At 44.1% G+C, this 24759-nt stretch overlaps 1 protein-coding gene across 1 annotated transcript in view; it reads right to left on the reverse strand.

Annotated features, from left to right (window-relative positions):
• CLNK (cytokine dependent hematopoietic cell linker) overlaps window positions 1-16476 on the reverse strand; it is a 108967-nt gene extending 92491 nt beyond the window's left edge. The window contains 4 exon segments of the mRNA XM_061190997.1: window positions 536-564; window positions 12663-12734; window positions 13720-13888; window positions 16440-16476. Coding sequence (XP_061046980.1) covers window positions 536-564; window positions 12663-12734; window positions 13720-13888; window positions 16440-16476 — 307 coding nt within the window.
• Between the last annotated feature and the right edge of the window lie 8283 nt (window positions 16477-24759).

Genomic DNA, 24759 nt, shown 5'->3' on the forward strand with positions numbered 1-24759 from the left:
TTAGCTCTATGGGACTTTCCTTGATATAATAATACTCCAAGATGAGTAAGTATATACTTTATTCAAACTTTAATGGGGTCTTACTCTGTGTCTAGTAACAGGAACTAGGCTCTGAAAAGCATAAAATGTGATTTCTGACCCATTCACTCACTCAACACATATTTTGGGGGGAGCCCATTATGTACAGTTTAGTTGAACAAACACTAATGAGTAGCCACAATACTGGCATTCAGGCAGACTTATACCCATTTCGCAGTTGAAGGAACTCAGGCCCACAGGGATCTGGGCTTCATCCAAGGCTGCACAGCTAATAAATGGAGAGGCACGATTCCCACCCCATCTGCCAGCCTCCAAAGCTGTGGATGTCACACACTTCCAGCCTGGGAGCAACCAGAGGGAAAGACCCTAAGTCACCAGTGTCACCTTGAACAGGCCAATAGTTTTATCCAAAGAAAAACAGAAAAGAATGGAAAGAAGAGTAACGGACTCCCGCTAACATTTCCACTGCTTAGGTGTCTGGGGGGCCCTGACTCACCTGTGACACTATGGATTCGAGGCCATGACCTAGGGCAGAAAAGAGAACCAGGGTAAGTGTCAGCTGCAAGCGATTCATCATCCTCCCCAGAGGAGTGGGTAGTCATCAAAGGCAGATCACATATCAACTTATGGGACTCTTACTTTATGTTTGTGCTGTTCTAGACCTAAAGGAACATCTCATTACAGAGAACACAGAAAATAGAAAAATGCATGGAGAAGAAAATAACAGTCAACACCACAGGTGATATTTTGGCGAGTCTCAGGCACATATGTGCATGCGTGTATGAGGATGTCTTCATGCATTTCAATATACAGATGTCTAAAAATAATATAATAGAATGTATAGGCTCCTGATGTTAAAAATGCATTGTAGATCTTTGTTATTTGAAAACATGGTATTTATCAGCTGTGTGATTTTTGGAGAGGGAAATTAGGTTCTTGCTCATTTTTACAATTGTAAATCATGTTGCAGTGTGTACCCTTGCTGCAACATGATATCCTTTTTAATCTGATCTCTGAGTGTTTCCATGGACAGACTCCATCAAGTGCAACTGCTATGAAGGTGTCTGATAATGATAATGTGGGTCTCCTAGGCCCCTTGTTTCATATCACTCAGGTGCCTTCTGGATGGGTTGAATGAATTTATATTCTTATCTACAGAGTGTGAAGTGACCATCTCAACATATCTTACCACCATTAAATCCACGACCATTTAAAACAACTTTTCCTACTTGCTACTTGATTCCTTATTTTATCTGTTTCACTTCCCTGATGCCTAGTTAGATTTAATTATTGTTTATTTATTTATTTCAAATGGTTTTGGGCCATTTGCATTTCTTCGGTGGTAAGTTATCTGGAAAGACCAACGAGGTCTTCTCCTGGCTGCCACATCCCGCCTTGGACAGTGTGATTTTACTTATTTATTTATTTATTTATTTATTTATTTAACATCTTTATTGGAGTATAACTGCTTTACAATGGTGTGTTAGTTTCTGCTTTATAACAAAGTAAATCAGTTATACATATACCTATGTTCCCATATCTCTTCCCTCTTGCATCTCCCTCCCTCCCACCCTCCCTATCCCGCACATATATACAATGGAATATTACTCAGCCATAAAAAGAAAAGATATTGAGTTATTTGTAGTGAGGTGGGTGGAGTTAGAGTCTGTCGGACAGTGTGATTTTGAAAGCACATTTTCCCTAGATTTCGGGCAATGATCTGAAAAGCCCTGGGGCAATGGAAAGCTCGGAAGGATGCAGCTTCTGTGAGCTTACTTGTTTGTGCCTTTAATAATCCCTTTGCATGGCACCTATCCTCTGAGGCTCTCAAAGTGCGTCACAGGAGCAATTAATTGAGCATCGCAACACACGCCGGGTGTAAATATTTATGAGGCCTCACTGGTGGCTGGGACACCGGGCACAGAATAGTTAACTGGGAGATAATAGTCCCCAGGAGACCACAGCCCACGAGTCCCGCTTCCAGCTCAGACTGTTGCTCTCTGCTCACCACGTTAATACTCAAAATGATTCTGTTGGGTAGCTCTCCCTGTCCCAAGTTTATAGACGAGGAAACGGAGGACTCAGAGGGCTCCATGACTTGCCCAGTCCCACGGAAAGCAAGAGAATTGCCACCAGCCTGTTGGACCCTCAGATCCTTGTTGCCTCCCGGGGCCCTTGCCTGCAGGCAGTGGCGAGTCATGCTTTGGAGGGATTTTGCAGCTGCGTCTGGGATGCTTTGTGCTTAGCTCTTGGCACTCTTTCAAGTTGCCTGAGATGCTGCAGAAATTAACAGTAAATCAGTCAGGAAGGAGCAGATCATTTATCTGGGTCCTGAGAGATCTCTTTTGACACTTTCCACACGCAGCCCCTTCCCTGACATCTTGGTCTTTGATTAAAGCCTCAAAAGACTCCCCAGACTTGCAGCTCCTGACATGTGACATGGAAAAGATATGTTTCTGCGACTGTGTACAGGAAGCTTGATGCAGGCAGGGCAGGCCAGGCCGTGGACAGAAGGCAGCACCTCAGAGCAGGCAGGATGCAATCCTGAGCCCAGGGACTTTGAATACGAGGTACCCTCTTCCCGGGATCCTAGGAGGAGCTTCAGGGTTTTTTTTTGTTTGTTTGTTCGTTTTTGTTTTGTCATATTTTATCATGACACATCAATACATCCAGGATTTATTTTTCAATCCATTGACGTTTAACAGAATCATGTTGAAGATTAAACATGAATTGAGTTTTAAATCTGCTTCCACCGCTTGACCTTAGTCTATGTTATTTCAAAGTCATTGTCATTTCCTTCAGCATGTCAGCCCTATCACAATGCCTGTACTTTTCCATTGGATGACCTGAGATCATTTTTTTGTTTGTTTGTTTTTTCCTTAACTTTTAATTTTATATTGGAGTATAGTTGATTAACAATGTTGGGTTAGTTTCATGTGTACAGCAAAGTGATTTAGTTATATATATACAGATATCTATTCTTTTTCAAATTCTTTTTCCATTTAGATTGTTACATAATATTGAACAGAGTTCCCTGTGCTATACAGTAGGTCCTTGTTGGTAATCTATTTTAAATACAGCAGTATGTACATGTACATTGCTTATATGCGGAATCTAAAAAAATATGTTGCAAATGAACTTATTTACAACCAAGAAATAGACTCACAGACTTAGAGAATGCACTTATGGTTACCAGGGGAGAAGAGTGGGGGGGAGGGATAGATTGGGAGTTTGGGATTGACATGTACACACTTCAGGTTTTAAATTAGGATTTCATCCTCCTTCTGACCTTGGCCTCAGCTGACTTTTATTTTATTTTATTTATTTTTCCCCTCACCCAATTTTTAGAATCAAAGATCACTAACATTGAAAGCGTGTTGGAGGTAATGTCCAATTCGTGGTTCCAAGTTTCAGATTCTTGGAGGTGGGACTGAGGTCTTTGGACAGCTAAAAAGGGTGGATCTGAAGGGGTAAATGCCTGTTCAGGCACAAGCAAGGCTCAGTTCTGGCTGGTGGGATTTCCCCACTTTGCAGATGCAGCTAAAGCTTAGAAGAGAGAAGTGATGTGTCTAAAGTGGCACAGCAAGCAACTGAGAACCGGGATTGGCCTTATTATTTACCAGCCGATGCAACAACTCAGCCCCCTGAGTTCCCTGCAACTGGCAGCTTCCTCCTAATTGTAAGGCTGTCTGGAAGCGGTTTATCTGCTGACTCCTCTTGGCGGGGCCCCAGAGCGATGGTGCTCATTCATATGTCGTATCCTCTGGGACAGTGCACCCCAGGGCCCTCTGTGTGTCAATGCAAGCCAAATGGCTTAGCAGAGGAAGCAGTGGCAGAGCAGGGAACGATGCTGTTATTCCAGCTGAGCCTGAAAGCGGGGAGGGAGGCTGGAAGGAGGGGTCTGGGGAGGCGTGCCGGACTCCACGGTTCTGTCTGGCTGGAGTGCAGACAATATCTCGACACCGGCAGCTGACAAGCGCTCTGAAAAGGCTCCTGTGTTAACACTCTTTGCAGCCTGACAGCCCAGGGTGATTAATGAAAGATGCTGCTTGCAAACTTGCTGGAGATTTGATGTGTTCTCTCAGTGCTCAAGCAAGGCCCATGTGTTAGCAAGTGGCCTCTTGCCAGGGAATTACAAAGATGCTCCCCGGCTTCCTTTAGTCAACAGCATCCATCACACGGCCACATGTGAACGAGCTGCAGCTGGATGGTGTGTAGCTTGGCAGCCATCCTTCTGCCGTTCCCACCCGCCTGCTCCTTTCTGCATCTGGGCCTGAGTGAAGCAGGTCTCTCTCTCTATTTCTGCTTGGATAGGCAGCTGTCCACGTGGTGGGCATGGAGTATGAACTGAACAAAGCTGGCCTCCAGAGGTTTGTGGTTTTCAATATTTAAGGCTCATTTTAAATGAAGATATTCAATTTCTGAATTATTTTGAATTTTCAATACTTCTTAATAATTTAAAAGGTTTAATAATTTTTAAAGGGTACTAAATTAAACTCCCCCCACCCTCGCTGCCTGGGAGAACTGGATCTGATGGAGTGGGCAGAGTGCACTCATGTTCTCTTATCTATGGGAACAGAGTTTGGATGGTGTGTTATTCCGGTCCCATAGAGAGGGGACTTGGTCCTGTCTCCAGGGTCAGGCTCCTGGCATGGAGACTAATTCCTCATCACATCCTTGAGTCTGGTGTGCGTGGGCCCCTCTGGGTCTCCCCAGGCACCCGTCGCTGGTCCAGAATGAGGCAGCAAAACCCTTGGGGAATGGTTGGGGTGATTTCATCCCCCTCTCTCAAACCTCCAAGATTAACTGGCTCAGCTCCACACCTCACTTTAAGCTCTGCCCCTGAAAGGAAAAAGACTAGAATAAAATTCTCTCATTTGGGGGAAGATGATTGATCTTTTTAAGAGTCAGTAAACTCGTTTTCAATATAAACCAGAAAGAAATGAAAATGGAGGTAAAGTTTCTAAATTCATTCCCTTCTTCCCGCTCTTTGAACATTTATCTACACCATGTTGGGAATTGTGCACTTTACAGAAATCATTTCACCCAAACTTCCTAGCAATTCTTGTTGGACAGTATCTTTATCTCAGTGTTAGGGCTATGACGGGATGTTTGTGCTGGATGGGACCACAAACTGGCCTTTTCATTTTGAAGATGGATTGACAGAGGCCCAGGTCAATCTCATGGGGGAGTCAATGGTGTCACGCTTCCCACCCAGCCTGTCTGATGGCAGGGCTCACCCTCTTCTCTCCACCTCTCTGAGGGAAGGGTAGGGTTTGCATCAGGGAGCCATGGGAGCTAAGGTGTGGAAATGCACAGTGAGCTTGGAGAGCAGGCAACCTGAAGGATAAGCTGGAAGGACTGTGGCAATCTCGAGGTGTCATGGAGCTTTGCAAGGCAGAGGATAAAGGATGCTCAGAGCCACATGTTAGGAAGGTGACGCAGGAGCGCATATGATGGAGTGCAAAGGGAAGGACTGGGATGTCACAGTCTCAGTAAGAGGTAGTGACAGGCCTCAACACTGGGCGTTTTTCTTCCTCCCCACGTGGCCACCAAAGCCCTCCTCTGATCACCTAGCACCTGCCTGGTGGAACTCACACTCGTATCACCAGAACACAGCACAACGCCGTTTCTCAAACCTTCTACACCAGGCCCCCAACTCCTAAAAGGGAGACCAGGTACGTAACGCAGTGCCTGGAACATGGCTCGTGCACAGAAACGTGCTGTTGAACAAGCATGAGGGAGAGGATGGATGAGTGGATGAAGGCAAGGTGCACAGGTGCAGGGAAGCACAGGTAAGAGGGCATCCCTCGAGTAAGACAGCCTTGAGCCGCGCTGCAGTCCCCCTCTGGGTCTATACACAGACTCATTCTCCCCCAGCAAGGCCTGGAGGGTGCCAGCACATTCGGAACCTGATACACGGGTGTGCACACCTGCCACACAAATCCCCCTGGGAATAGGTTCTTCCTTTTCACTATAGATTCAACGTTGGAGAACATCTCCCAGCTCCACATTTCTTTGAAGCAGATGAAATTCACACCAAGGTGGAATCAGATCAAGACTCATATTTAATAAGTGAAGAGTGGGTTCATTCTTTTTTTGGGGGAGTGATGGAAATGTTCTTTTTAAGACTGTAGTATAGTTGATTTACAATGATTCAGGTGTACAGCAAAATGATTCAGTTATATATATTCTCTTTCAGATTCTTTTCCATTTTAGGTGATTATAAGATATTGAATATAGTCCCCTGTGCTATACAGTAGGTCCTTGTTGTTTATCTATTTTACATATAGTAGTGTGTATCTGCTAGTCCCAAATTCCCAATTTATCCCTCCACCCCCTTCCCCTTTGGTAACCATAAGTTTGTTTTCTATGTCTGTGGGTCTATTTCTATTTTGTAAATGTTCATTTTATCATTTTTTTTAGATGCCACATTTAAGTGATATATGATATTTGTCTTTCTCTGTCTGACTTAACTTCACTTAGTATCTCTAGGTCCATCCAAGTTTCTGCAAATGGCATTATTTCATTCTTTTTTATGAACATACAATATTCCAATGTATATATGTACCACATCTTCTTTATCCACTCATCTGTCGATGGACATTTAGGTTGCTTCCATGTCTTGGCTATTGTAAATAGTGCTGCGATGAACATTGGGGTGCCTGTATCTTTTTGAATGAGAGTTTTGGTCTTTTCTGGGTATATGCCCAGTAGTGGGATTGCTGGGTCGTATAGTATTTCTATTTTTAGTTTTTAAAGGAACCTCCATACTGTTCTCCATAGTGGCTGCACCAATTTACATTCCCACCAACAGTGTAGGAGTGTTATGGATTCATTTTTTGTGAAAGATGTTCTTGACTAGTTCTAAGAATCTCCTGTGTTCTATTTTGTTTTTACAAAAAAATATTTGGGAGGATGCAACTCCCTGAAGCGATCCCGAGGAAAACATTGACAGTGTTTGGCATTATTCCGAACTATCAAAAGCTCAAACCCCCCATGACCCTCTTGGCTGGGGGAGGTCCAACCCCACTCCTACCCCATCAGCATCCTGCCCTGCCAAGGCTCTTGAGCCTTCCCTCCTCTGAGCTCCTACGGCAGCACTTCTGGCTCTAATAGCATACTTAGTATAGTTAAAAAGTAGTGTATAGTTATTAATTTCTTATATAAGTTTTATACTAAATTTTACTTGGGTTTTTTCTTTCTTCAACTAGATTTTAAGTTTTTTGAGGACAGAGAGCATGTCTGGTAAGCTATAATCCCTCTTGTATAAGCTATCTATGTTCCTGACAAATATTGAAAAATGAAAACAAAATTATTTGGCAGTTTGATGGATATTCAGCAGACGAGTGAGTGGAGCAGAGCAGGATGCTTTGTGGTTCTACTTTAGCTGCAGTGGGCAGAGCAGCTCCTGGGTCCACCATCCCCTCCACTCTCTCTCTGTCCCTCCCCTGCTTGTTCTGTCTTCTCTCTCTTCTTCCATTCTTATCCCTCTGTTAAATGTTTCTTTTATCATCTACTTCAGGATCCATTCTATGCCAGGCACTGGGAGTAGTACAGTCTCACAGCATCCCGGTGCGTCCCGCTGGGTCCTGACTTTATTCTTCCTCCTTCCCCACCTTTGTACTCCCCTCCCTTCAGCAATGTTTATGGAGCATCTCCTGCATGGGAACTCCTTGTGGACAAACACACAAAGATGGCGGGACACCACCCCATTCCACGCATCCTCTGAAAGCACTTGGCACCCTCCGTAAAGCTCTAAGCTTGTGAACTCTTTTGGGAGGACACTTTCTGCACAGTGCAGGGGTCCAGAGGGAGCGGACACCCAGGGCAGCTGGAGAACAGGTGGGGCAAAACCAGAGAAGTCGAGAGAAGACCAGCAGCTGTGGCCACCCGGCCGGAGCTGTGACCTCAGGTGTGTCTGGCCAGGAAGGCCGGCAGGGGGCCTCCCTGTGCACAGAATAGAACAGGAAGGCCGTCTCCTTGAGGAGTGGCCTCCTGGGATGTGAGAAATGACAGCCACCTGTACCTTGTCCTCTGGAGTTAACGATTGCTGCAGGTCTTAGTGACAGAAGGGAAAAATCAATGGTCCATGAGGGGATGAATTGGGAAGGGTCTGAATGTGGGAAATGTGAGTGACACTGTTAGGAATAGCTCCATCAGGAATGGGGAAGGAGAAAGAGACTTGCACTTGGAGTGTGAACCTTGGCTTTGCTACTCTCTCGAAAGTGGACTTGGGAAAGCCCTCCTCCTCCCTCTCCTTAGCCTCCCCGCTGAGCTCCCACAGGCCTGCATCTGCTTCTGTCCCACATGCACGTGGCACAGTATCTTGTGATCTATTATACACAAGATATTTTTATGTTCGTCCCCACAAGAGGCTGAGCATCTTGATGGCAGGTGCTGTGTCTTCTTTATTTTTGATTTTCCTGGTCCCCAACGCAGTGATCTCTCCCAGGTGGGGACAACATTCTCTCCCATCTCCCTCCCACTCTCTCACACTGGGTCCCTATCTTATATGGTCTTCCCTCCATCTCATTTACATAATGGGAAGGGGCAGAGCGAGAGCTGGGCCCAGAGGCCTCTTGCTCCAGCTCCAAAGCTTGCCCTCTTGATAACGATGCTTGAGGCTGAGGTTCTCAAACTTGAATGGGCATCATAGTCACTGGGAGAGCTTGTTTAAACCCAGGTGCTTGGACTCCAACACCCAAGTTTCTGATTCAGTAGGTGGGGCCTGAGATCCTGCCTCCCTAAGCAGCTCCCAGGTGATGCCGGTGCTGCCGGCCCAGGGACCAGCCCTAAGAATCGCTGCTAGGAGGCTTAGTAGCTATGGCTGTGGATGTCCTTCTCAGGAGTTGAATGCATGTGCCCCTTCTTCATAGTGGAGAGTCTTGACATGAGTAGATTTGAGACTCATAGGATCAGAAAACAAAATTCACATGCGGCAACTTAGAACCCAGAAAAGGCCCTCGATTTGAAGTCAGACTCGGAATGCAAATCCAGCTGTTAACAGTTACCAGCTCTGTGACTGTGACCAAGACATGTCACCTCTCCCAGGCTCTCTTTCCTCATCTGTGAAATGGGAATACTATTACCTACTTCAGAGAATTATTGTGAGGATTAAATGCCACAGTTCCTCTTATGGTTTCTGGTACTGGTTAGGCATTCAACTATTGATAAAAGTTTGGACTTGATTGGAAAACATCAATCAGGATGTTTCGGTTTCTGCCCACATGGGCACAGGGCACAGAATAGAAGTGGGTACTGGGGATTTAGCAAGATAGATTCCATGGGACATTCTAGGAAACATTCATCTTAATATTGTTGACAGGTTGGGGGTAATGGATGTGCATGTGATCGTGTGTTTTTCTTGGATAGTCTCCTGGGCTGTATCATCTAGGTGAAGCCCCAGCATTGAGCTTTGTATTTTACTTTGTACATTACAGAGAGGTCCATGCATGTTTGAGTTTGGGGGTGGGTGGGGAAGGACAGCCCTTCTGCATCTGTCACCAGAGTTGACCCCTACACCTAACTAAGGGATGACAGTAGTGAGGGCAGTGACGTGGAGTGCCAGGGTTGTTTCAGAGATTAGTACTAATGATTATGTCCACTGTTTACTATATACCACACCCAGCTATTCAGCTTCGAGGAAGTTATTTACCCTCTCCAGTCTGCATTCTTCTCTCCTATAAAAGGAAACCTAGTAAGAATGTGATCGCTAGGATGCAGTGAGACACTACCTATTAAGCTCTTTTTTTCATTTTTTTACTGGAGTATAGTTGATTTACAATGTTGTGTTAGTTTCAGGTGTACAGCAAAGTGAGTCAGTTATACATATGCATATATCAACTCTTTTTTAGATTCTATTCCCACATAGGACACTACAGAGTATTGAATAGAGTTCCCTGTGCTATACAGTAGGTTCTTATTAGTTATCTATTTTATATATAGTAGTGTGTATATGTCAATTCCAATCTCCCAATTTATCCCTCCCCCTTCTTTCCCTCTTGGTAACCATAAGTTTGTTTTCTACATCTGTGACTCAGTTTCTGTTTTGTAAATAGGTTCATTTGTACCATTTATTTTTAGATTCCACATATAAGTGATATATGATATTTGTCTTTCTCTGCCTATTAAGCTCTTACAACAGCGCCTAGCCTGTGGTGAGTACTCAGTGACTATTAGCCTTTGTTATTTATTGAGAACCTACTATTTTCCAGGCACGCTACAGAGGTCATACATTTATTCCCCAAACACAGGGACTGCTTTAGGTCCAGCGGATCCCTGGCGGTCAAGATAGTCTGCTCTTGTATTTTTTGTTTTCTTTTGGCTGTGCTGCGCTGCTTGTGGGATCTTACTTCCCTAACCAGGGACTGAACCTGGGACCTCAGCAGTGAAAGCACAGAGTCCTAACCACTGGACCGCCAGGGAATTCAATCTACTCTTGTTTTTCTTTTTTTTTTTTTCAACGTTTCAATTTTTATTTGTATATTTTCTTTTTTTCTTATTAGTTATCTATTTTATACATATTAGTGTATATATGTCAATCCCAATCTCCCAATTCATCCCCCCTTTTCCCTCCTTGGTTTTCAAACACCATTTCTAAAATACGCAAAGTATTTAGAGGGTAATGGGCTTGTCGGAGCGAGGTCGCCGCTGAGCTAGCAAACAGGTCAGCTGAAATTTCAATCCAGCACCCACAGACCCGTTCTGTTCTGCGGCCCTGCCCACCTGTAGCACTGTCCTTACTTCATCATCATCAGATGCCGATAATAATTATAATTTGTGTGGAGAACGAAAACATCAGTTTAATAGTTATGAAGGTATGATGGTAGATCCAAATATGTAGTTTTCACACATTTTGATTTGATTTATAGATCTCATTAACTAATTTATATTCATATAATACTTTCATTATAAAATATGCAAAGGTACAGAGATTTGTGTGTCTAAGGGATTTTTTTTTTAAATTCGGGTTTATAAATGGTTTGGAACAGGTTGCAGAAACACCATCTGTTGCTCTTTTTAATATATCTTGAGCATGCTCTGACATATTCTGAAATAATTTGCTTTGGAAAAAAGCACTTTGCCCTCTCTCTCTCTCTCTTTTTTTTTCAAATGTAACTGTAAATATTACTTTGATGTATGTAATTGCTGCAACCATTTCCATTTGAAGGAAGACTTCTAACCCTTCCATCTCTCATCTCTTGCTATTGTCAAGAAATAAGAAAAACTGACTTAAAATGCAGCATTCAAATGTGTTTAATGTAAACATTGAAGAAGTCTGAGAACAGCCACAAATTTTCCTTTGCTTAATGCAATCTTGAAACTATTTCAAGTATTCTGTTTTATAGGCACACATCCACTCTGCTTAGGGAAAATATTTCTTCAGGCACATCTTAGCATGTCAAGATTGCTTCTGGTGCCTGGCACTTAGTAGGAACTGAACAGATGTTTGGCGATTGACTTGAATTGAAGTTCACTGGGATGCAAGGGTTGGTATAGCAGTCAGAGACCCTTGGGTACCTCTAGGCACAGAGACAGCTCCGGCAGGGCTCGGCAAGGGGTTTCTGGCTGGGTGAGGGAGGCCTGCAACCCCTCTGAGCATTGGGGTGTTGTCCAGGATCAGACCTTGGCCAATGCAGAGCTGGAGCTGGCTTCAGGATTGGTCCCTTGTCAGTCATTTCATCAAGTAGCTTTCCTTCTGAGCTTTAAGACTTGGTTGTGAGCCCCTTGGAGACAGGACATTGCCTCTCATCTCTGCATTTTCAAGACCCCGTGCAAGTCCTAATGCCATAATTGCGCAGTAAATGTTTTGCTCAATTGAAGGACAAAGAAAAGAAACCAAATGGGCACAGAGCTCCCTCTATTCTCCTCGCTTCTGAGACCTGGCTGTGAACTCACGGCCTGATCCATCCATGATTCATCACTTAAGTCATTCAGCAGCTGCAGGATGTAAGCTTCCCCCTGGCTGTCTCTTGGGCTGTTTAGAGACCTGGGTGGGTGGTGGAAATAGCCCTTGTCTGAAATGCTGTGGATACCTGGGGGCCTGTTTTTAAGAATTTTTTTAATTAAAAAGTTTTTTTATTGGCTGTTTTTCCTTGCATCTGATCTGTGATTTTTTTAAATTGAGGTATAGTTGATTTACAATGTTGTGTCAATTTCTGCTGTACAGCAAAGTGATTCAGTTGTACATATATATACATTCTTTTTTTATATTCTTTTCCATTATGGTTTATCACAGGATATTGACTAAAGTTCCCTGTGCTATACAGTAGGACCTTGTTGTCCATCCATTCTATATATAATAGCTTATATCTGCTAACCCCAATCTCCCACTCCATCCCTCCCCCATAGCCTATATCTGCATCACATACGTGCTGGCAGTTCAACCTGAGTCAAGTCCCTTCTTGTTCTGGACCTTGGTCACCGTGTAACCTCTAAGAGCAATGACAGCAATACAATTCTATCCCATTAACATTTCGTGTGTGTGCGTGTGCGTGCGTGTGCGTGTGCGTGTGCGTGCGTGTGCGTGCGTGTGCGTGTGTGTGCACGTGCTGGTCAGCTAATTTGCCGCAGCATCAAAATTTTTACTCCTCTATTAACAAAGAAGGAAATATTCTGACCTATTTTTTGGCAGAGCAAAGTTCTGGAATTTCAAATCACGGGATTCTTCTTTTGTTGTTCTTCTATTGCCCCTGTGATGAAAGAAAATAGATTATAGTCAGGAAATTGTAAGAAGAGAGGGGAAAAAAAAATAATTAAGTGCATTCCTTCATAGAAACCACCACCCAGTCAGATGTAAGTAATTAGCATCTCACACGTAATTCTAAATCTCTCTTTGCATTTCCACTGGGGTTAAACAAAATCTGAGTTTAAAGTAATCCAATTACTTCAAACTTTTTTTTTTTTTAAATGTAAGTGCTTTATTTTACAAGGGGCAATAGCGTGGGGTAGAATAAGCACCCCCATCAGAATGAGGACGTGGGCTCTCCCACATCAGGGGGCTCACGGTGGTGCCCTCCTTAAGCTCTCTGATTGTCCATGACATCGCTCTGTACAGCGAAGAGCTCACACCTGGTTAAGGGGAGGCTGTCAAACAAGGACAGTGCCTATGGGCTAAGGAATGTCCTAGATGCTTTCCTATGTTAATTGAATTCGGCCAAAAACTAGCAAACATCATCCGGTTTAGGGAGGCAGATGATTTAGAAATAGCAACTTGGATTCAAATAATTTGTATTGAACTTCTGTATAATTTAGTCACTTTGTGATGGTATTTTCTATGAAGAAATTAACTTATTTTAAATTGAGTTAATTTGTTCAAATTCAGTAAGGCATTCTCTATCATAAACCATCCTTAGTTCATTTCATTAGCCAAGTTTAATATACTTCCATTTCTTGTGCAGGCATTTCGTGAGCTTTATCAGACATTTAAAGATGATCCTTTCCTCCACAAATGTTCCTTGGCAGCTACCTGGGTAGCTCCTCTGACCTCTTTGACCCCCTGCTTCTCTCCCCTTGGGCCACACCTGCTACTTCTTGGTCCTTAGATTTTTCTCTCCTCCCTCCCCCAGGTCTCTTCCAGGGACTGGTCCCTCTTTTTCAAACACCTGTTGTCTTCCTTCTTCTCCTGCATCTAACTCATGCTTCTGAGTTCAGCTCACATCACTTCCTCAGAGAAACCTTCCTTCCCCTCTGAGACGGACCCCTTCACAGAACTTGTCTGAACTTTCATTGTCCTTTGGTTTAACACGTAGCTTGTATTCATGTCTGCTAAGCTGCAGAACTGCCATCTCCATGAGGGCAGGGACTGCAGCGCTCTGCATGCCCAGGGTTTGGGTCAGTGCCCGACCTGCAGTGGATGTACATGGCGGCACATGTGAACAAAGGTCTCCAGGAAATGCCAAAAGATGACTTGAGACTCTATCTCCATCTAGGATTTTGTGTGAAGCCTATTGACTGCAATGTGATAAATACAAAAAATAGTGAGTTGTTTGGATATATTTTGTCATGGTGTAAATTGATCATCTAGAAAGATGATGACATTATTCTGTTATTTTTCATTTTTTTTTGTTATTCCATGATTACACAATTATTTCATTGTATTATTTCATATATTTTATTATTTCTTTTTTAAAAATTTATCTGGGTTAAAGCTCTATTCGTAAATCTATGTCTGCATTCTGACTTCATTTCTAAGTTCTAAACATGAACATCTAACTATTTTGGGGACCTTTCTAACTGGTCCTCTGTCAGACCCAGGCCCTTTTCCTAGTGAGTTTTCCTAGTGAGTGGCTCCATTGCTCACATAGTTTCCCAACCAGCAGCCTGGGGACTCACCTTAAGTCTTCTCTTTCCTCTCCTCTCCATCCTCACCATCTCAACAATTTGCTACCAGGTCCTAACAATCGATTCCCGAACATCCTCTCTCTCCACTCCCGTAAGTGACACCCGGTCTTAGTTCTACTTTTCGAACTAAGTTCTCTCCAGCCTGGACTTTGGTGTTGGCCCCCTAGCCACCGGGGCTCCAATCTACCAACCAAACTGCAGTAAGAACAACCATCTTTCTAATTAGCGGAATATTATTGAGTCACCTCCCTGCTTGAAAATCCTCACCACTCCTCTATTTCTGCAGGACAAAGTCCACACTCTTTACCATGATAACCAAGATCCCCGCCCCAGTGGCCTTGAATACAATTTCTGTTGTTTGTGTTCTCATTTCCCGCCACCCTCTCCCTCTGCTAGGCCCCCCGCGTTGTCCTCTCTCTGGGTCATACTTTTGTATGCTCCCAGATCATCGATTAGATTTTTCTTTTGCCTCCATTGGATCTGGCAAAATACTTTCCATTCTTTAAGGTTTAGTTCAAATATTAGTTCCCCATGAGGTCTTCTGTGCGGCTTCCTCTTTCAACCCTTTTAGTATTTTTGGTATATCTCTGTTTTACCATTCATTCATTTGTTCATGAATCCATTCATTCATTAACTAGCAAGTAACATCGGATCTATCTTGTGCCAGGCTGTATGTGGTCATTAAAGAAGACACATGAAGCCTGCCTTGTGAATCTTTTATTGTTGTTGGGAGATAGGCCATAAACAAGTAAATAAGCAATCATATTTTTATCATATTGCCTTGTATGTGCCTTGTATGTGTTCATGTGTTCATGTTCCCCTAGAGTAGGGGATTTTTGCCAGTAGAGACATATCCTGGGGGTTTTTTCTCTCCCAGCACAGGGACTCGCTGACCTCAGGTGTGACCTCAGGAATGTTTTTAAGATATGAAATGAAGCATTGATAATGAATAGATAAAATGCCCTGCCCAATGGGCTCATACACAATAGTGAACCACACACTCAGTTGTGTATGGTCCTTTAGGTCTCTCTGATACCAGGGAAATTCTGACCTGTCCCTGCACTGAGAAGGAGGCCCCCGGTTTCATCATATCGCTCAGATATGGGCAGCGTTTCTGTGCTCTGACAGCCAATATAACGTTTGCTGCAATGGCTTTAACCAGTTCAATTTTAGGAGAATGGTGGGATTCTGGGAATTTCCTCGAGAACCCAACAGGCTGGGAGCTTCCTCTGACCTTTCCAGAGAATCTGCTTTTGCTTTTTTCTCTTTAGGAAGAGAGTTTAACTCAAGCTCTTTTTCTATTTCATCTTTATAGCAACTTTCAGTAGTAAATGGGTGGGCATCCTTTTCAGCTTCGTGCTACAGATGAGGAAACAGGGACCCTGAAAGTGGAGGGGAATTGGTTCAAGGTAACTGGGCTGGTTGATGGCCCATCCAGGGCTCCACACCAGGTCTCTGATCTCCTGCCGGGTGTGTGTTACATGCACTGCACGGGAAGCCAGAGAGTGTGGCTGCCTGATGCTCAGGGCCAGGCCCCTCTGAGATCAATTAAGGAACAGGAGAGAGAATGGGTGGCAGGGAAGGGAGTCTGGAGGAGGATGGGGAGGTGGTGCTGTTCTTCCTACAATTTAAGAAATTAAGGATTATTTAAGAAAAACATTAATGAAGCTGGCAAGTGAATAGCCATCTACCTGGACAGTAGGTAGTTAAGTTTATTTGTTTTTAGAACACATAAAAAGAGCAGAGAATATTAGAAGGATTAGCAATAGAAGAGGTTCCCTCCCTGTTCCCCCTCCCTCCCCAGTTATTTGGGATTGAGTTTTTTTTGCTAATCACAAGGAAAACCGAAATGTCCCACCCCACAGTTTTTCTCTCCACCAGGTCTTTCTGCCTTAAGTCATTCCTTAGGGTTCCAGGTTTTAGGGCCACGTTTTTTTATAAATGCACCATGTTGAAAGAATTACAAAGTCTCAGACTATCACAGAAAATATTGTTCAAGCGCGTCAATCATAATAGGTCAAAATTGTTTTCTTTGCATGAAATTAATAACTGACCTTGGAAGGAGACGGTCAATGTTCCCAAGGTGGCCATGGTATTTGTGAGCCTGGGGCTGACGCTTCTCTTTACTGCATTAGTGTAAGCAGACACACCATTTTCAAGACCTCAAACATCTGAGACCAGCTGTCCTTCCTGTGGGCTGTTCAGTCTGTCATACCCACATAGTAAAATAAATCCAATGAGCACTTTTAAAGCACTGCTCTATTGCTTATTGCTGATCCTGGTCAAGTGCCCCCCAGGGAAGCAACACAGGTTAATTTATTACACAGAGAACTCAGCACATCCCAGAAAAGTGGGAAGTGCTGTAGGTTGCTGGGGAAACGGAGGCACAGAGTGTCAGTGGGTGAGCCAATGAATTGTTCTTGAAATCACCTCTTACTCCACTGAGAAAAAGCACATCACCTCACAGGAGCCAGCTTCTCTTCTTAACTATACACCCAACACTTCTTGTTCTACACTTTTTGGAGATCTCTGATTTCCTTTTTCTCTTTGGCACCTCCCTCCTGCATGGTCAGTTGACAAAACCCATCCAGTCCTCCTTCACATGTCTTCTTGCTCCATCCCTTTCTTACACCCCCTCTGAGTCTGCCCTCTCCAGATCCTCTTTACTTTTCAGGTAGATCTAACAGAAGCCAGTTCTGCGTAGTTGAATTAATACATACTGACTGTAGTGTGTTGAAGAGGGTCTATAAAAAAATGTGTCTGTCTAGAAACGGTGAATTATTTGGGAAGAGGTTCTCTGAAAATGTAATCAAGGTAAGATCTTGAGATGAGATCGTCCTGGATTAGGGTGGCTCTATATCCAAGGACAGGTGTTCTTAGAAGAGGAGAAGACATGGAGGAGAAGGGCATGTGAATGTCCCACGTGAAGATAGAGGCAGAGGCTGGAGTAATGCTGCCACAGGCCAAGGAGCATCTGGATCCACCCAACGCTGGAAGAGGAAAGGAAGGATGCTCCCCTAGAGCCTTCAGAGGGAGCACAGCCCTCTGAATTGATTTCAGACTTCTGGGCTCCAGAACTGCGAGAGAATACGTTTCTGATGTTTTAAGCCCTGGTTTATGGTAATTTGTTACAACAGCCCTAGGAAACTAAGACACAGGACATCTAACCTGTCCCAAGGTACAGAAGATGAATCAGACCCAAAGCTCAAGCAGGGCAAGACATTAGGTGTAATGATAAAAAGAAAAAGAAAGGAAAAGAAATGGGTCATATCTTTAAGTGAGGGGGTAGTCAAGGAAGGCTTCTGCAGAGTGATGAATGAGGATGTACAGGCATTTGCCAGACAGATGACATGGTGAACTGGGAGGTGGAGAGTAAGGTGGGGCAACCTATTTTGAGAGTTAAAGATGCCTGCTCCAAGCTGTCCTGGCCATTTTCCTCTAATTTCTCACCTTTACCTGTACTCCCAGGTACACGCAACATGGCAGGTACAGTCTGACCAGCACAGAAAGAGAACTACCATTTCTTCTGTTGTGAAACTACACTTCTCTTAATAAACTTTCAGATCAAGTTCAGCTTTTTCCAGAAGCTTCTCATTCTATACCCTCCCATTGAGCTTGCAGATTTCTGAGAAATCACACAAATTGCTCTTAAGTCATAATTCTCTTTCAAGAGCCTGTGCAGCTGGATCGCTGACTCCAAGATCATGAATAGCAATCATGTATAATGTTATAATTATCAGGATAATAACAACAGCTTGAAACTGAGATAAGATTTACAATTTACTGATCATTGTTTGCCATTTCACACATATTAATCCATCAAATGCTCACAACAATCCTATGAGGTCAGTCCTAGTCTTTCCCCAGTCCTGTTGGATTTCTTTATCTCATGTTCCGTTCATGCTCCATCTCCTCAGGAATTGCCACATATTAGGCTCCTGAGGAAACACTCTGAGAAGGAGATGATGGTGCAGGAAGTCCATTAGGGTGAGATCTTGGGATCTGCCCCTGTGGAGGGAAAGGAAGGAAGCAGGATTGGGCAGGGGGAAAAGTTGGGCGGTGTTCTTGGATTGGTATGATGGCCCTTCAGAAATATTCCAAGCTGTGGTGGGGATTGTGCTTTGGTACTCCCGGGTGGACCAGTTAGTGGATGTGAGCTGCCCCAGGTGAGGCAACTCCATTCAACTGAGACAATTCCCAAAGAAGGTTGCTATGGCGAAACCCCCAAAGTCTAGTGTAACATCATATTGCATTCTGACTCTTTAGAGTCTGAGGTCCCAAGATCAACATAGGTCTTGGCTATATTTTTCATTAGGAGAGAATGAGAATGGAAGGAGGGAGGAAGGAAGGATGTGGCCAAGGGCAGTATGATCCTGAGGGCAAGTTGTCCCCTAGGAAGGAGTGGATAAGCAAGTCAGAGAGATGCTAGTCTCTGTGGAATGTGATGAGGTGTGGACACAAAGGTTAAGAGCACACACTTGTACTTGATCTGGGTTTGAATCTGGTTCTGCCAACTGAATAAGTCACTAATTTATCTCATCATCTCCATTTTACACACAAGGAAGGGCAGAGTTATAATAACTCCCTCCCTCACATGTTGATTACATGTTAGTGATCATTTTCATTATCTAGGACCCAATTCTTACTCAAATAATTAAGCAATAGCAGAGGTGGACAGCCAGAAGCACCAAGAATGACAGTTGATAATGAAAATATTTCAGCCAGGCCAAAAGTGTGGGTTATTAACTCACAGTTTCGTGGGTCAGGATTCTAAGTGTGACTTTGCTGGGTCCTCTGTTTTATGGTCTCTGTTGAGGTTGCAGAGACCTCACAGTGTCAGCCAGAGTTGGGGTCTCATCTGAAACCTCAACTGGGAAAGGATCTATCTGGTCCTAAGCACATGTGATTGTTGGCAGACTTCAGTTTCTTATGGCCTATTGGACTGAGAAGATCACTTCCTTGGTGTCTGCTGGTGGGAGGATGCCCTCAGTTCCTTGCCACATGGGCCTCCCTAATATGGCCACTTGCTTTATCAAAACATGCAAACCAAGAAGACAAGAGGAAAGTTGCAATCTCATGTAATGTAATCACAGAGATGACGTCTCATCAATTCTGCCATCTCCTGTTGCTTAGAAGCAGTCACAGGCCTCACTCTCAATTAAGAGGGATAGGGATGGATTATACAGGGGGGGACATAAGTACCAGGAGAAGAGGTAATTGGGGGCCACTTTAGTGTCTGTCTGCCACATAATATTGCTCCCTCAATGTGGAAGTGTGAGTAGAGGTGACAATAGTTAGTAACATCCAGAAGGTATTTGGCAAACCTGCAAACCAAATAAGCTAGAATCTTTCTGCAGCCTGTTTTACAACCTTCCAAGACTCCTGAAAATGTCAGACCAGTTTTCAAAAGTTTTTCAGCTAATTCCAGAAGACCCCAGCAAATACCAGAACAAACGGGTTCTCCAGTTCTTTGCTCTTGCACGTGAGGGGTCATTGTAATTATTTTTGCAGCAGGATGCTATACTTCTAACTCCCTTAAAATAGTCACTGCATTAGTTGTCAGAAGCAACTTCTCCAAGTGATGGATATCTATTTTGTTCATTCTATTTGGTCATTAAGCCAAGTGGGTGGTATGTACAAACTTCCTTCAAGTTGTTTATTCCTGCACACAGTTTCTTCTAAACCTAGGAAATGTTTAACACTCTGAGCATCTGAGAAAAGCCCAGGTTCTTGGGGATTTGACATGCCATAGCCTGGATGATGGATACCTTTTATGTGCTTGCACTGCTGAACCCAGAAAAGTTGAAGGACATACACAGGCTTCTAGCCACACAGATTTTTTTTTTAAAGTTTGAGTTTGAATATATTTACATAGGGCTGATTTTCTCAAGCTCATGCAGCCTCCCCATTCATTCCCGACTCTCTTGCACTTTTAGATTGCTTGAATGGGCCCTGAAGATTTGAGCTGGTGACCTCCCCAGAAGAATTTGAGAGGAACGTCCACTCAGTAATAAATTGACCACAGTGGAGAGTTGAAATGAGAGAGTTGCTATTACTCATGCCTTTGTGATGGTTAATTTTACCTGTCAACTTGGCTAGGCTATGGTGCCCAGCTGTTTGGTCAAACAGCAGTCTACATGTTGCTGAGAAGGTATTTCTTAGATGTGATTAACATTTAAATCAGTAAACTTGGAATAAAGTGAATGACCCTCCCTAGTGTGGGTGGGTCTCATCCAATCAGTTGAAGGCCTTAAGAGCAAAGGCTGAGGTTTCCCTTCCTGAAGAAGGAATTCTGCCTCAAGGCTACAACATAGGAACCCTGGCTTAGTTTCCAGTCTGCTGTCCCGTGGAATTGGGTGCAAGACTGCAACATCTACTCTTCTTACCTACCCTATAGATTTCAGACTTGTCAGCCCCCATAAGCATGTAAGCCAAGTCATTAAAATAAATCTCTCTCTCAATATATGTAACCTTGACTAATATACTTCTAATTTAATCCTCACAACAGTGCTTCATATCAGATACTCATGTTATCCTTATTTTACTGATGAAGAAACAAAGACTCAGCACCCCGGTTATTGAGACAAATCTTGGTATGAAACCTGTTCCTTCACTGAACGGACTCCATAGAAAATAGATGTTTCACTCCAAGCCACAGTGTCTGAGAAGCAGGGAAAGATGTACACACAGAAGACTCTTTGTCCTGAAGGGTCCCTCTAGAATTGAGCAAGGCTTTGAGTAAGTTTCTGCAGGAAGCCTGAGTGTGAGATGGTCCTGGCAGGTTGCCATGGCCCCCACTGTGGGACATTCTCTCTCTCCTTGTGCCTGAGTCATAGTGGAATTTGAGTTGCCAATGAAGACACAGTGGATGCTGTTGTCCATGAGATGTGGCCTAATTGCTTATCTGGATTGTTGCAATAAACCCGTGCCTAGATATCTCACGGGAAGCTACATTTACTTGTAAGCAGACGTTGATGATAAGGCATGATTTCAAACTCTGCTCACAGATGGGGATGCAGTAAGATCCTGTACCTCCTTGTGTCTGTACACACCAGGAGATAAAAACACACCAAATTTGGAGGTGTCCCTGCCCTGCCTGACAGTATGTGTATAGTGGAAAGTGAGGGGATTGACCCAGATACAAGACGGACTTTTATTCCAAAGCAGCTTCAACATTGGGGGCATTGCTCAGAGCCTTCTGTCTGTCTTGTCGAGTGTCTCCCATTTGTGGAACTTTTAGCTACAACCTTGGACAATAATGTCAGGGACAGCCACCTGGAGAGGAAAGAGAGTTTGGTCCTGTGACTTTAGGGTTAGGGTTAGGGTTCGGGCCCTAAATATTTTACTGCCTCACTGTGTTATCTTAATCATGTTACTTAGCTATAACCCGGTCATGGTTATGCCATGTGTAAAATCAGAGCTTGGGTCTGGTTGGTGTGTTCCCTGAAGCATCATTACTCTATGTATCCTGATCACTGGATACATACAATGGATGTTTCCTGTCCCTGCATTAAACAAAGCGGAATAAGAGTCCTGATTCATAAGCAGATGAAAGTCTTGTGGCAAAGTCCTAAAAACCATGGCATAAGAGGGGTGTGTGTATATAACATGCTTTGAGAACTTAGTGGCAGAATGAATTAACTTAAGGGTCCTATGCTCACTGAAGCCCCCTCGATCTTTCATCTGGGTCTCAAGAGCTCCTTACTGGTCTCCTTGACATCAATCCCTTTCTACTCAAAGATCCTCTGCTAATTTTATCTCAGCCATTCATTTCAACTCTCCAGTTTTGTTTTACAAACCTATGTTCCAGACAAACCGAACCTCTTGCTACCTGAAACACAGCACATTGAAACTCTCTCTTCTCATGTGGTCTCCTCTACCTGAGATTCATTTCTCTCTCTTTCTCTTCTCCTTCTAACTTTTCCACATCATCAAATTCTCCTTGTTCTGCTGGGCCCAGCACAGATGCCATCTTTTCCAATCATGTTTTCCAGATGTGACTAGGCAGATGTCCTAAGTCCCTCTGTGAGCTAGAATGGTGCTTGTTCTCTATCTTAGTGGGTGGCAGCCATGTTTCCTAAGCCCCCAGCCCATCCTGGACCCGGCCCCTCTCCTCCTGTAGCCTCTTTGACAGCTCCTGAAAGGCTCTGTCTCATGGTCTTGTGAACAAAATCCTCTCAGACTTAAGTCCTCTACTGAACTGAATTGAAATTGAGCAGTGGGCCCTGGTGCCATCCTTCAGTCAAATATTTATTGAGTAGCTATTATGTGCTGGTTATTGTCTTGTGCCTGGAGACACAGGTGGACAAGACACAAAAGGTCCTACCCTTGTGGAGCTGGCCGCCTGTGAGTGGGAACCAAGCTAGTGAGCAAGAAGCTCACCTCCTCTGTCTTTTTTCCCCACAGCTTCCTATCTTTGTTGACTCCTGATTTGAATGGCTCCCTGGTTTCAGGACAGTCCACCAGGCTCTTACCTGAGTTTCCCTTTGTACACAGCTATGACAGCTGCCTGTAGATTCATACCTGGCCAGAAGGTAGCCCTGGCCAGCTCCCTCTGGGCCTCCTTCAGGCCTCTGGGAGCCGCTTGGGCTGCACTTCTTCCTCCCGATTCTCTGGACTCAGGGAGAGGCTGTGGGTTCTCTGATGAAATGGATCAGCCTTCAGTTTTCAGGGGCTGCCACCTGCGTGGTCATGATCGGTGTGTACATCCCCCCACCAAAGCTCTGAATTCCTGTTATTCCCCTCACACAGACTAGCAGCAAACAGTTTCTCATGAGAAGATCCATATACGGAGGCAGGAATCTCTGGAGGGAATTACTAATTCTTGTTTATTAAGGCAGAAAATGGAGCCAGAATATTCTAGCACAGACCGGCTCTGCCTGTGGGTTGCAGGTGCAGAGTGGAGGGTGGTGTCTGAATGTAACTCTTTGCTTTCCCAGAGTTACAGCTTCAGAGAGTCCCAGAGCGTGGAGCTCCATGGAAAGATGTGTATCACCTGTTTGAACCTGTTAATGTTACAGATGAGAAAACTTGGGCCCAGACAAGTGAAATGGCTCGCCCACGCTAACCAGAGGCTGACACAGAAGATTCTGGATCAGCTCCTGTTTCCATGCGTGGTGCCTGAGGTCCCTTTCATTTGGCCTCGGCTTCCTCAGTGCTTGTCTTCTAATTAAGCCTCTTTGTGTGCCTTCTAAATAAAATCTCTTTTTCTTTTTAATCTCCTTGAGGACAGAAAGACAAAAGAATGATAACCTAATTTAGAAAACAAGAAAGTAATCCTGAATCCTTTTATGTTCAGATTTCAAGAAACCCTATAAAACCTTTCTTCCTGTTTTTTTTTTGGTTGTTGTTGTTTAAATTTTGATTCAGCAAAAGGAAACAAATGAACCAAAAAATAGAAGCCTTACATATCTTTTCAAATGCTTTCTCCTTTTTCCCCCCCTCTGTCTTGATTGTCAGAGGATGTAGCTTCTAATAGGCCATCAATGAGCAAACACAATAACAACAGTGAATTACCCTTTTTATATGTCCATAGCTGTATTCATAGCGGAATTTAATTTATAGATGGTCATGCCTGAAAGATTCTGGATGCATGATAGAAAGCAACAGGGAAAAAGCACTATGTTTATCTTTTAAAAACCTTCAAAACAAAAACTCAATTTGTGCCTGGTTAGTGCACACTCCGTAAAAGCCCAAGAGTAAAAGGGTGGTCGGCAGGAGCGCCAGGGAGGGACCCTGTGCTTAGAATGTAGGGAATGAGGCTCCTCAAGACAATATCCTTTCTTCCATCTCCCAGGCCAGCACTTCCTGACTCCAGAGGGCCAAGAAAAAGGAAGAGAAATCAAGGCAGGGAAGGGAAATGGGGTGAGAAAGGAGGAAGTTTTATAATGTGCCAGTTCCTGGGCTTGGCGACGCCTCTCTGCTCTAGAATCTGTAGCCCCTTCTCAGTAATCCCTCTACTTCCGTTACATCATTTCTCCTTTTCTTCAATCCATCCGCCAAGCTGCAGCTGGGGTCCTCATTCTAAAATCTGGTGTTTCCACTGCCTGCGGTTATGGCCCATGTTTTGAACGTGGCACACAGGCCTCCCATGGTCTGGTCCCTGACGTTCTCTCCACAGTTCTCTCTCTACAGCCCCAACTTTGTGCCCTAATGGCAGCCGTCATGCGCCATTGGCCTGTCCCTGAATGGGCCTGGCCCCTCAAATCTCTGTCTGTATGCAGAGAAAGTATCAACATCCCCCACTTTCTACAAGAGGTCCACAGATGAACGCAGGGCAAGGTCTCTTGTTCCACACACATCTTGCTTTATTCTCTCAGCAGCTGAGTGTTGACAGAACTCAAGGAACCTGCCCACATCTCTCAGTGAGAAGAT

The sequence above is a fragment of the Eubalaena glacialis genome, chromosome 5, assembly GCF_028564815.1.
Source record: "Eubalaena glacialis isolate mEubGla1 chromosome 5, mEubGla1.1.hap2.+ XY, whole genome shotgun sequence".
Taxonomy (NCBI): domain Eukaryota; kingdom Metazoa; phylum Chordata; class Mammalia; order Artiodactyla; family Balaenidae; genus Eubalaena; species Eubalaena glacialis.